The 13,948-nt window shown below is 38.7% G+C and overlaps 1 protein-coding gene across 2 annotated transcripts; it reads right to left on the reverse strand.

Annotated features, from left to right (window-relative positions):
* Positions 1 to 320: 320 nt before the first annotated feature.
* Positions 321 to 13,604, reverse strand: LOC130241639 (gastrula zinc finger protein XlCGF57.1-like). Of its 2 annotated transcripts, none has more exons than XM_056473534.1 (3): positions 12,974 to 13,604; positions 12,515 to 12,662; positions 321 to 2,301 (listed from the first exon to the last, which is right to left on the reverse strand). In XM_056473534.1, exons 2-3 carry the CDS (start codon positions 12,630 to 12,632, stop codon positions 1,040 to 1,042), a joined length of 1,380 nt encoding a protein of 459 aa, XP_056329509.1. In that variant the 5' UTR covers positions 12,633 to 12,662; positions 12,974 to 13,604; the 3' UTR covers positions 321 to 1,039. The 2 variants fall into 2 exon arrangements, with proteins under 2 accessions (XP_056329509.1, XP_056329508.1); XM_056473533.1 differs by lacking the exon at positions 12,974 to 13,604 and adding an exon at positions 12,761 to 12,923.
* Positions 13,605 to 13,948: the final 344 nt, after the last annotated feature.

Genomic DNA, 13,948 nt, shown 5'->3' on the forward strand with positions numbered 1-13,948 from the left:
GCCAAAGTTAAACTTGTCCTGTCATTACATGCTGCCAAAATTGTGATTCATTATTTTCTAGGCTTAAAACTGCATCTTCCCCTAAATCAGTGTTTCTCAACCATGTCCCTGGAGGACCACCAGCACTGCATGTTTTATATGTCTCCTTTGCCTGTCACACCCATTACAGGTCTTTCAATCTCTGCTGATGAAGGTGTGTTAGGTTGAGGAGACGTGGTAAACAGGCAGAGCTGGTGATCCTCCAGGAAAGTGGTTGAGAAACACTGCCCTAAATGACAAACAAAAACCAACTATGCCACCCTGTGGGACACTGGCTATGGGATACAAGTTTATTCAAGTTACACTTGCATATATATACACAGAATAAATACTTAACACATCCAAAGACAATTATGTCATGCATCAACTCACGATATTGCACAGTGGGTCAGAGATTGCAGCTCTGTGTATTGCAAAAAAAAAGAGAAATAAACTCAAAAGAGAAAACTAACAAAACCCAGACAGGGGCTCTCCAACATGAGGGAAATGCTAGCTCATGTAGCGACGCTAAAAGAAAAATAACTCAAAAGAAGAAAACGAACAACAACGAAAGCAAAAACAAAATACTCTAGGCCAATATGCCTGGAACAGACATGAAATAAAGAATAAAACGCAAGACTTTACTTCAAGAGGTGTTCATAAGACTGTCATGAAACCTTTATAAGCATGACATATGTTATAAAAGTGATTGGGATTTTATTCATGCTTATAACAGCTGTTATTATAACAGGACAAACAACATTAAAGCACTGAGGTTGACCAGTGAGTTGTTGGCGTAACAAATAAAATTAATCCTTAAAGAAACAGACGTACAAGGTAAAATGAAGCTGCTCATACAACATGCTAAAAGAATGCATACTAACAAGTAAACACAATGACAATTACAACCAAACAGATCTATAGATAGATATTAACAGGAATTCATGAGAGATTAATATTGGTAGTGGTGGTAAACATCTCTCCAGTTACTATTGTCTCTTCTGGTGTTTCCTGTTTACACCTACACATTGCTGACATCTAACCCGTTTACACTCCTAAAGTGAATCCTTGTGTGTTCATTTAGGTTTGCTTTGGTTCTAAAACTCTTTCCGCACTGAACACATGTGAACGGCTTCTCTCCAGTGTGAATGCTCATGTGTGCTTTAAGAGATGCTTTTTGTTTGAAGCTCTTCCCGCAGAGTCCGCAGGCATGAGGGTTTTCTCCTGTGTGAACTCTGATGTGGACATCGAGGGATGATTTATGCCTGAAACTCTCACCACACCAACAGCACGCGTACGGCTTCTCTCCAGTATGAACTCTCATATGAGTGTTGAAGTTATATTTGTAACTGAAACCTTTTCCGCACTGAGGACATGTAAATTTGCTCTCTCCGCTGTGACTGTTCATGTGGGAACTAAAGTTGTATTTATCGGAGAAACTCTTTCCACACTGATCACACGTGAAAGGCTTTTGTCCACTGTGAGTTTTCATGTGACTCTCGAAGTTTACCTTTCGAATAAAACTGCTTCCACACTGTTTGCAGGCGTAAGGCTTCTCTCCGGTGTGAATCCGCATGTGGACACGAAGAGAGTATCTATCTGTGAAACTCTTTCCACACTGATCACATCTGAACGGCTTCTCTCCAGTGTGAACTCTCATGTGTTTTTCCAGGTGTACCTTCTGAGTGAAACTGCTTTCGCACTGTTTGCAGGTGTAAGGCTTCTCTCCGCTGTGAATTATCAAGTGACTTTTAAGGTTCCCTTTTTGAGCAAAGCTCTTTCCACACAGTTTGCACGTGTGAGGCCTCTCTCCGGTGTGAAGTCTCATGTGGTCAATAAAGCTTTGTTTTTGAGTGAAATTCGCTTGACAGATTTGGCAAATGAAAGACTTCTCTCTAGTGTGGAGTCTCATGTGGGCTTTAAAGCTTCTTTTATAAGCAAAATCTTTTCCGCAGTTTGGGCAAGTGAAAGGTTTCTCTCCAGTGTGAACTCTCATGTGATCTTTACAGCTTCGCATTTGAGCGAAATTCTTTCCACAAATTTGGCAAGTGAAAGGCTTCTCTCCAGTGTGAACTCTCATGTGCTCTTCAAGTTTTTGCTTCCGACTTAAAGACTTTCCACACTGATGGCAAGTGTTCGATTTGCCTCTGTGGGCTTTTTTTTTGGATGAAGTTTTTGTTTGAGTAGGACTTAATTTAATTATTTTTAAATAGTGCTGTTCCTCATCCTGGTCCTTCTTCATATCATTTAGCTCCCGACTCTCCTCTTTCAGCAGCATCAGGTCTACAGAAGGATAAAACAAATATGTGTTAAGCACACCCTGCAAAAAAAGGGTGTGCTTAACACCTGACAGCCGTCAGCCTTGTCTCTGTTCTAAACATAGCCTCATGTGTCATTGGTATACATATTGATATGTATACTGCATCACTGCTACACCACAATAAAGACTGCATATCACCCTGTCCAACGGGCAGCTTTGTGGCTTTCTGGTCACCAATAGACTCATCTTATACTAGCTTCGAATTGATTTTAAAATATTGCTTCTTACCTATAAAGCTTGAAATAATCTAGCTCCTGTTTATGTAACCAACTTTCTGTCTCGCTACAATCCAACCCGCTCTTTAAGATCTCAAAACTCAGGGCTTCTGGTAGTACCTAGAGTAGCAAAGTCGAGTAAAGGAGGTCAAGCCTTCTCTGTTATGGCTCCTAAACTCTGGAATAGCGTTCCTGATAATGTTCGAGGCTCAGACACACTCTCGCTGTTCAAAACTAGATTAAAAACCTCTCTTTAGTAAAGCATATACTCAATGCATCACTTAGCAGTATGAGGCATTAATGTGCTCCACGCAGGTAACAGCAGCTCCGCTAATTATTCTCTTTATTCTCTATTTCCACCTGGGGATACTCATCCCGAGGCCCTGAGACTATGCAGCGCCACTGATGTGAGCAGCTGCTGTGGTGGTCATGGAGGAGTGGAGAGCATGCGTCTGATTCCTGTGACGCTCTAGGGACAGACGACTCTTCGCTGACGTCCAGCGTTCTCCAGCCTTCAGCACCTAGACTGCAGCTCTGCACAAGACATTTGGCCAGAGGAGAAATGGCCGTGCCCAACTGAGCCTGGTTTCTTTCAAGGTTTTTTTAATTCTTTACTTTCGCCAATTGGTGAAGTTTTTTTCTTCGCCGCTGTCGCTACTGGCTTGGATGGTTCTGGACCCGTAGAGCTGTGCATCGATGGATTTGCTCCTCAGTGTTTGGACTCTCAGTATTGAATATTAAACCACATTGAACTGAGCTAAACTGAACTTAAACTCTGAAAACTGAACTGACACTGTTTCAGTTTACTATAATCTTCTATGTGAAGCTGCTTAAACAATCTACATTGTAAAATCGCTATAGAAATAAAGGTGAATTGAATTGAATTTCTGTAAAGACATGTGCATTCCTACCAGGACTCAATTAAACGATAACAATGACAAAACATGACTCACTGTAAAACTTAAGACAGCTCCGTCAGGCCAAAGTAGATGCTTACAGGAATGGGGACAGTGTCTTGTACAAGCAGGCCAAATATACAAAGGAGACCAAAGTGGGAAAAAAGAAACTGTTTTGAAAATCTAGGAAACAGGATTAATTTCTCTTCCAGTGACTCAATCCATGTGGATAAGTCTCAAAAATAATACAAACTACAAGCCACAATCCCCAGCACTGTATAAAATCAACAACTGGCAGACAAGTTGAATGAGTTTTACTGTAGGTTTGAGAAAACGCCCCACACCTGCACTTCAGATCAGTGAAGATGATGTGCGCCAGGTCTTCCAGAAGCCGAAAAGAAAAAAAAAACACCAGGCTCAGATTGTGTAATACCAGCTTGAATACCAGAAACATACAGCCCTGTGGTTCTAACGTCTGTGCTCATGAAGTCATTTGGAAAAATTATGCTGGTCCACCTGAAGGACGTCACTGGACCCGTTCTGGACTCTCTTCAGTTTGTCTACAGCAAGGATGTCCAAACTCGGTCCTGGAGGGCCGGTGCCCTGCAGAATGTAACTCCAACTTGCCTCAACACACCTACAATGATGTTACTAGAAAACCTAGTAAGAGCTTGATTAGCTAGACCAGGTGTGTCTGATTGGGGTTGGAACTAAACTTACAGGACACTGGCCCTCCAGGACCGAGTTTGTACATGACTGGTCTACAGAGCAAACAGGTCAACATGGAGCTGGATTATGCTCTCCAACACCCAGGAGGACCAAAGACTAGTGAGGATCTCATTTGTAGATTTCAACTCTGCTTTTAACACCATCATGCCAAACCTCCTCCTGCCCAAATTAACTCTTTGTGTCAACCATGTTCCTGACACAGGTAGAAGATTACAATGTTGGGAAAATTCTCATCCAATACCCGTACAATCAGCACTGGTGCCCCCCAGGAATGTGTTCTTTCCCCAATGCTAATCTTCCACCACACAAATGACAGCCCCTCAAAGACCCCTCTGAAAAGCTCTGAAAGTTTGCAGACAACTATACAGTCTCTGGCTTCATTCAGGACAGTGACCTCTGAAGACAACGTCGAATAGTTTGCACTGTTGAACAAAACACTGGTACTCTCCAAGAACTGTACTTAACCAGAGCAAGCAAAAGGGCTGGTAAAATAACTATGGACCCTTCACATCCACCACACTCCCTCTTTAAACTTCTACCATCTGGTCAACACTAAAGAGCACTGTGCACCAGAATGGCTTGACACAGGTTTCAAGTTTCTACCCTCAGGCAATCCATCTCATGAACACTTAATAATTGTGGGACAACAATATAATTTACTTGTTTATTTAACAAAACACATAGCTAACATTTCAGTTAGCCGATAATATTTACATACAATATTGTGTCTATAGTAACATACTGTACATTTGTCCAAGTGGATTCTTTATTCTTCATTCACTTTTTTTTAACTCTTTGTTTTTGTCCTATCTGTAATTCTGTTGCACTGTGGAAACGTCTGTCACAAAAACTACTTCCTCATATGTGTAAAAAAATACCTGGCAAGAAAGCACTTTCTGATTCTGATTCATACAAAGAGTTCAAGTCCTTAATAATAGTTCCTTCACACTGACAGTCTTTCAAGAACTGATCCAGAACTGAAGAAACTGTTAAAGTGATTATTTTAGTTTTATCCGTGCGCTTTGATCATTTCCTAACTATTGTTGTCCATGGAGGCTCAGAGAGCAGGCAGGCTGGGATTGGGGGTATGGTAAGCGACCTTGTCTAAGATAATCAGTCTACCAAATGTGTATATTCCATACAAAATATGAAGCTGATTGGTCAGTTCTTGTCACATGACTCACAGTGTGCTCGCAGCATTCTGAAGCCAACCTGGAGAGGTGTTTCATGTTTGTCCCACCTGGAGGAGGCCCTAGGGAAGACCCAGTAAACTCGAGGCACAATGAACATGCGTTTACTAAACATATACACACAAATGTTTGCGTGAAATGCGCCTCCATTGGAAATAACTTGTGTGTAGAAAAGATGCGGTGTAAACGGCCGCCGTCATTTGCGATCTCCAGCAGTTGATGTTCTTGCAGAGACATGCTGGATTCACCTGGATTTGTTGACAAATGAGTTGCGGATTCATTTCTTCCAGTTCATGGGTCCTTTACTGGGCTTTCTGATTGGTGGAGAAGGTTTTGATGCGGTGCGTCAAAACAAAGAAACAAGCATTAGGCGTTTCTTTAAAAATGACTCTTTTACGCCTGGTGTTTTGCGCTTTGGTGTGCACAATCACATTGCCACCCTTTATTTAGTCACGAGGCGTTAAACGTTGACAGGTAACACAAGCAAAAAGCATCCCGGTGTGCATAGACCTTAAGGCTCTTCTCCAATATGAACCCTCATATGGTCTGAAAGGTTTTTTTTCCATATGAAACTTTTTCCACACTGATGGCAGGTATAAGGCATCCCTTCAGTGTGAATCTTCATATGGTTTTTGAGGTTTTGTTTCAAAGTGAAACTGTTTCCACATTGTTGGCAAGTGTAAGGCTTTTCCCCAGTGTGAATCCTCATATGATCGGTAAGATTTTGTTTCCAAGTGAAACTTTTTCCACACTGATGGCAGGTGTGAGACTTTCCTCCAGTGTGACTCCTCATATGTATTGTATGGTATCGTTTCCAAGTAAAACTTTTTCCACAGTATTGGCAAGTGTAAGGCTTCTCCCCAGTGTGAATCCTCAGATGGTCTGTAAGATACTGTTTTTGAGTGAAACTCTTCCCACACTGATGGCAGTTGTGAGGCTTTTCTCCAGTGTGAATTCTCATATGCTCCGTATAATTTTGTTTCCAAGTGAAACTCGTTCCACACTGTTGGCAAGTGTAAGGCTTTTCTCCCGTGTGGATCCTCATATGGTCTTTAAGGTTTTGTTTCCGAGTAAAACTCTTTCCACACTGATGGCAGGTATTAGATTGAGTCTTCAAGGCTGCTTGTTCTGAAGAGGTTTCCGTCTGTTCTGATTCTTCTCCAGATCTGAAATCAAGACATCCTTCATACTGATCCTTCTCCTTAATTTGTTTCTGATCTTGACTCTCATCTTTTAGTGGCATCAAATCTACAGTGGAGGTAAAAAGACAAATACAACCCCATAGGTGTAAAACTGATAGTGAAATACCATTTTCCATTAAAACAATGTCATATTGTATAAATAATTCAATGCATTTTGAAACTGTTTGCCATTTCCCATGTCTTGTACTGTCGTGTGGGTAACATTTTCAATAAAACCAAAGAGCATCAGCAGACAATGTGTACAGGAAAAAAATAATCAGTTAACTACGACCTGTGCCTTGATACACTCTAAATGTACCGCTTATTAAAGTGCCCTTAATATGCATTAAAAAAGGTCATATTTTGATTTGGCCCAACAAAAGGCTGATCTGCATGCAAGGTCAAAAATACTTTCATCGTCTTATGCATTTATTTTTACGTAATCATCCCAACAACTCCCATACGATTTGTTCAGATATTCTTATTTTGTTCAGACGCAAATCTGCAGTGATTGGTTTCATGGCCGACTTTGTTGTGATTAGCATGCAGCGTGAGTAAAAAATGAATTGTCCATCATGGCTTATGTAGTACCTGGCCCATGCAATTCACCAATTATGTAGGGCATTAACTTAAAATAAGTTCAAATGGGAATATACATTAATTTACAGAGGACTTTTCCTGTGACTGTGGATTCTCAACAGAAATAGTGCATTGATTAAATAATTAAAATTATGCTCCGATATCTACATAGTAGGTATGTGATTGCACACCAGATGCAAAGCACCACATCATGTCTTTTAAACTTCTAAACATTGTTTTACATGAGTGCACTATACGCACACCAGAAAATCAGCAACTCAAACTCTGAGACCAAGGGTTGCCATCACCAGGTTGGGAGGAGAGTCCCAGGTGGAGTAGTTCAGGTATCTTTGGGTTCGATCAACAATCTATCAATCTACATTCCCACCCTCACCTATGGTCATGATGAGCTTTGGGTTAAGATTTCAGATACAAACGAAATAAGCTTCCTTCGCAGGGTTCACTCTCATAGAGGGTGAGGAGCTTTGACACCCAGGAGTAGCCCGAAGTAGAGTATCTGTTTCAGACGCCAATCTGGAGAGGTGTTTCATGTTTGTCCCACCTGGAGGAGGCCCTGGGGTAGACCCAGTACACTTGAGGCACAATAGACTGATTTCACGCGGCTGCCATTTTTAAAAGCGAAGTCGAGGCTGCGGTGGGAAGAAACCCGGAAGTATCGTTGGGAGTTACATTAGAACGTTGTGTACTTGGCTGTATATCTTATTAGCGAATAGAAAGAGACACAAATTTATCATTTCAACGCCTTCTGAGTGACCCGAAGGTCCGTTCTGAATGAATGGTGAAAATATAAAGGGATATCAGAGCTCATTTTCAGCTAAGTTAAGGGAAACGGCACTAGTTAGCTAACGTTTTCTTTCCCAAACACACGTTTTAGATGCCATTTATCAAACTCAAGTTAACGAACTGATTCTTTCACTATATTAGACTTGTCACGTTACTGAATTAAAAGAAAATTTGTCAATTTCCTGCTAACATTTAAAGCACTGTTGATGGCTTTCTTAAAACAGCGCTGATTGGCCATTGTGTTCACGTGCTCAACAGATATGCTTGTGATTGGCCGAGAAGGTCATCAGTTCACCCTCCGCTGTTTACTGAGCACAAACACAGCCGAGCGATCTGCTTGATGACTCTACTGATCCTTATGGCTGTTTCGCGCTTGCGCTCCAGTCTCCGTGTATCTGTGTTTGCACTGGGTGAAGAGCGGTAAACTGAGTGCAAACACAAGATACATGGAGACTGGATCGCGAAGCAGCCGTGAAGATCAGTCGAGTCATCCGCGCTCAGCGGCGCTTCAATTTTAACTTAGCGGGAATTAGACTGTTTTAAAACCTCAGTACCGGGACAACACGAGGGTGTGCTACAGAGGACTGCAGTGTTTATCGCTCACCAAGTTACATAGGCTGAAGCAGGGAAGCGTCCCCTCTGTTTACCTGCTGCCATGAACTGAAGCCTAGGAGGACACTTGAGCATATTACTCTTACAGAGCTTGTGATGTTGTTTGATGCTAAATTGCTTTTAATTGTTTAAATTAAACGTACTGACTGATATTAAAGTGATGTTTACACCATATCTGTATTTTGAAATCTCGGCAACAGCTGGAGGTTTGTAGTCCACAGCATGTCACTGCAATGTTTACAGTGCTGGTCCTATACTTCCCCGTTTCTTCCCACCACAGCCTCGCTTTGGTTCTTTAAAATGGCGGCCGCGTGAAATAAGCGTATGAACATGCGTTTACTAAACATATTCACACAAATGTTTGTGTGAAATGTGCGTACGGATATTTTCATGAATAAATCCTGATACTTTTGTACTAAAATTCGAATGCATGAATGGTGTCATGGATTTGCAATAAAAAGTCATTATAATGGATGTCAATAGGGCAAAAACAGCCACGAAGATAACAAAAGGGTAGTAAATTGGAAAGATTTACAAGGGTTTAAAATGTATAATACAGTACAAGTCCAATATATACAATTTATATATATATATATATATATATATATATATATATATATATATATATATATATATATATATATACAAAGTCAGAATTATTAGCCTCCCTGATTTTTTACCCCCCGTTTATTTTTTTCCCCAATTTCTGTTTTTAACGGAGAGGAGATTTTTTTTCAACACATTTCTAAACATCATAGTTTTAATAACTCATCTCTAATCACTGATTTATTTTATCTTTGCCATGATGACAGTAAATAATATTAGACTAGATATTTTTCAAGACACTTCTTTACAGCTTAAAGTGACATTTAAAGGCTTAACTAGGTTAATTAGGTTAACTAGGGGGGTTAGGGTAATTGGGCAAGTTACTGTATAACGATGGTTTGTTCTGACTATCGGAAAAAAAAATTGCTTAAAGGGGCTAATATTAGTGTCATTAAAATGGCTGAAATAAAACAACTAAGACTTTCTCCAGAGGAAAAAATTTTATCAGACATACTGTGAAAATTTCCTTGCTCTGTTAAACATCATTTTGGAAATATATAAAAAAAAAAAAACAAAAAAAATTCAAAGGGGGCTAATAATTATGACTTCAACTGTATGTATGTATGTATGTATGTGTGTATATATATATATATATATATATATATATACATATATACATACACACACGAGGTCCAAACAACAATCACCTGATCTATTCTCATATCACCTTGTCTTTTGAGGAATGGCATCCTTGGCACTGCATCTTAGAGAGCACAAAGATGTTTGTTGAGTAAAAAATGGCGGTTTACTGCACCTTGTGTTTTTGACTTCGCAAACAAAATGCATTACCTCATCGTCATGCACTACAGCACCACGAACATTGAAACTGTCTTTTTTTAAAGTCAACAAAAAAGGAACTAAAATCTGAAAGCACGTTCGTCCTCGCGTCTTTTTGTTTTGGTGCCATAATTGGCTACTCTTAATTCATCATTTCTCCTCTCATAACTTTCTCTGGGCAAGTGCCACTTGGCAAAAGACCTTTACATAAAGCTAATTTGGACATGTATTATGGAAATTACTAACCTCGTGCACACACAAAAACAGTTATTTTCTAGCCAATAATTATAAATTACGTGTAAACCCTGTTGAAAAAAAAAAAACAGCTTAAATCATCCTAAGCTGGTCAAACTGGTTTTAACCGGTCATTCCAGCTAGTCGCCCAGCAAAAACAACCTTCTTTCATCTCAGTAACAATGCTAAGTTAAGAAGCATGCTATCTATCTCAGATGCAGAAATGCTAGTTTACGTTTTTATGACTTCTAGGCTGGATTACTGTAATGCTCTGTTTGCTGGCTGCCCAGTATCCTCTATTAATAAACTTCAGTGCAAAATGCAGCTGCCAGAGTTCTTGCCAGGTCTAGAAAATATGATCATATCACCCCAATTTGTTCTTTACACTGGCTGATGTTTGCGTATTGCTGTACATCCTGTGTGTATTAACCAATGTGTAAGCGAGGTGCATAACTAATGCATGCTCTGCACTGGACTTTAGACCTGTTTTCAGCTGGTCTTTTGAACAGTCTATTTTAGTTCCTCAAAATAGCAACGCGCCAACAATGCGCCTTAACACACCTCTTTTCTAGACCGAAACACCCATGAGTCCACAAAGTGGTGCAAATAGATTTGCTATTTAAACAACATGGCAGAAAACGGGAAAATTAAGTTTGCATGGTCTGAAAATAACAACATGTCGTGGAAACACATCTTGCGCCTTATTGTGCCGGGTGTATGATAGGGCCCTATGTTTGTATTTATATGTATGTTTTAAACAGACACGCATATAAAGAATGAACAATCTGTGTATTCGCAGCCAATGTTGTTTCCAGTATAGATATACAGCACAGTCTCTCAGATTTAATTAACTCATTTATAATTAATAAACTCAGACAAGTTCAAGTTTAAACACAATATAAGAATAAATGGTCAAGTGAAAAATTGTTTAACTTTAAACCAAAGGAGAAGCATATGTAAGAGTAACTAAATGTGGTACTTAATAAGTCATGTAATGGGTTTACCCTATTTTTTATTAGAGTTACATTAAATCTGCATAGCTTTTTTTCATTTGTGCTGGCCTTCCTTTGTTGTTTTAATAATAATAACTTATTTAATGACAAACGTGTAAGGCCCTTAACAGAATAACTAGATAAAGCTCAGGCTGAAGAAAATGTACATTTACGTCTGTACAGTTGCGCTCAAAGAAACCTTTCAGAATCACTGCATGGATTTCATGAAGAAAAGGATGCATGAAAATAGTGTTGAAAAGTTTTTAATGAATATTCAGAATTTGCATTTCTCCATTTTCATTCTTATACTGAATGAGTTTGTGCAGGTGAGATGAGTAAATACATGTTCATATTAAAGCTTGAACTACAGCACATGGTACACACATCTGCACTTACTCCTGATTTCTCTCAACACAGAGAAAGCAGAGCTTCGATCAATAAATGACTGAACGTCTTAACTGGCATTACTTTACATGGAAAAATACAAATCGATGCATTACACTTCACTAGTTACTTGAAAAATAGTAATCTGTTTCCAGAGCTTTGTGTTATTAGTAAAGGGGCTCAAAGTTAGCAACACTGAAAAGTAGGTCAATTTTACTCTTATGAGCAATTCCAGCGTTATGGATGTGACATTTGCAGTAAAATCTCAAGCATAAATTCACAAAGTACATGTTGACATTATATTGAAACATCGGTTTATATTTTCCAAAACTACTAACCACAGAGTTATGGGAGCAGAAAAATATCAATCTGTAAACATGTTTATACTTCAAATGAGGGAAATAATCGTGTTATGGATGTGACCGAAAAAGCTAGCGAGCATGCAGTATACAACATACTTTGTAGAAATTCTGTGTATTTAACTGCACAACCCAAAAGAACCAATGCTAATCAAGAGGATAAGAGTCGCCTCACTATAGAATAAAAACTATTGATTTGATTTTATTTGACATTTTTTGCAATTATGAGGAAAAAGCTCCGGTTTGGATGTGACATGTGAAATTGGCACTTGTGTGATTTTGATAAATCAAACATAACAGTTTGAGAACATTAACAGAGACAATTTTGAGTATTTTTAAGCACTTTAAAATACTTGCTATACAAAAAAAACGCAGAGACAATTTCAATATTTTGTCGAAAACTTGACATTTGCATGGAATTACTCTTATTAGTTCATCATGCTTAAAAGTTGAAGTTTTCTAAGCAATGTTTATTCAAACAATTTGTTATCATCAGCAGATGTTGAATATGATGAATCAGCATGTCAGATAAAAGCAGTTTAAAGAGAAATATTGATTAGTGTAGAGCTGCAGATCTGAATGAGGATCAAACGTTGAGCTTTGAGGATGAAAACCAACCTGTTTGTTCCTCAGGATCTTCATGTTTGACTCTGAAGGATTCTTCGATCTCTTCATGTTTGACTGTGAATGTTTCTTCAATCTTGACGTCTTCACTCTCCTCTTTAACAAACGCCATCTTTATAATCTTGGTCGTTAATGTTAAACACTGTGAAGATCAAGACGAAGACAATCATTGACAGAGAAAAATAAGTGAACTAAAACTCTGTCTACGTGTCAGATTCAAAAATCTAATTTTCTGCTTACCAGCGACTGATTTCTTGCTAATAAAACTGCTTAACGTTATAAATAAATAAATAAATCGCAGCTTTTCTTATTCGTATGTTAAACGTCAACATAGCGTTCGTTTACGTTTGAATAAAACATTGCATTAAGTAACCATGAAGTAATATTCATATAATTCAACAGCATTTATTATCTTGCCGAGATACATTATTCGCTAAATGCTTCAAAACAAACCTCTCGAGTATATTCACAACAGTCAGGAGAGCGCGCCGCCGCCTGATGTCGTCACTGACAAACCGCCATAAAAGTCCTGTGTCTAAAATCACATAAGACCGGCTGACCGCTGATATGCTTTCAAAAAACGTGAAACTGTCGAATGAAAATTACAATATAATTACCAGATATCTCTGTATTAAAACGCTAACTGTTAAATATATTATTTACAAGTAAAAACACTTGTGTACATATTATAAATGGGATATGCTACCAGAAACGTACATTATCTGACCCTGAAACAAAAACACAAACACAGTGAAAAAGTATTTCATTCCAAAAATGTCTTAAATGGCCTGATGGTTGATTTCTGGGTGTTGTTCTGTAAAGGAATATGTCATTCGGTTCTCAGATGTTTGTTCTTCATTAAAAACACTTCACAAATGTACAAACCCTGTCATTGTCCTTGTACTCAGCCCAACTGAACCTACAGCTTTAATTGTTTTGTTATGCTAGAAACTGTAATTTATGAAGAAATACATCAGAAGTTTAAGCGGTTATCATTCACACCAACTAATTAAAAACATAAATTATTAATAAATTCTATAAATAAATACTACAAATATATAATACAAATAATTGTACAATTGTTCCAGAGTTTCTGTCAGTCCAGTCACATTTGCATTAAATTTAATTAAAAAACGTGTGCATTAGACGTTTAAGGCTATGAAAGTTACATCAATTGATGGAGAAGAAGCTGACAGTGATCAAGGATGCGTTGAATAGGGTATATGCCGAAGCATGCTAATAAGACTTTGAATTTGCCAGTAACCTGGCTTAAGTGCTTCCGGTCAACTGTATGCCATTGCAAAATCGGTGCGTTTAAGGTCAGTTTTCTTTAAAAATCAGCGATCTCCACTGGCTGAGTGATATCTGATATAAAGTAGGTCTCAGATTGTACAAGAAGCACTGCTTTGCATTACATTTTCCCTGCCA

This window comes from Danio aesculapii, chromosome 15 (genome assembly GCF_903798145.1).
Source record: "Danio aesculapii chromosome 15, fDanAes4.1, whole genome shotgun sequence".
Lineage (NCBI taxonomy): Eukaryota > Metazoa > Chordata > Actinopteri > Cypriniformes > Danionidae > Danio > Danio aesculapii.

What these genes read in the sequence shown, in the direction of transcription:
- LOC130241639 (XM_056473534.1), bottom strand. Translation starts at nt 12,632, where the DNA reads ATGGCGTTTGTTAAAGAGGAGAGTGAAGACGTCAAGATTGAAGAAACA. An exon ending in AGATCCTGAGGAACAAACAG is followed by an intron (nt 2,302 to 12,514) that starts GTTGGTTTTCAT and finishes ATCCTTCTGTAG; the next exon opens with ACCTGATGCTGCTGAAAGAG.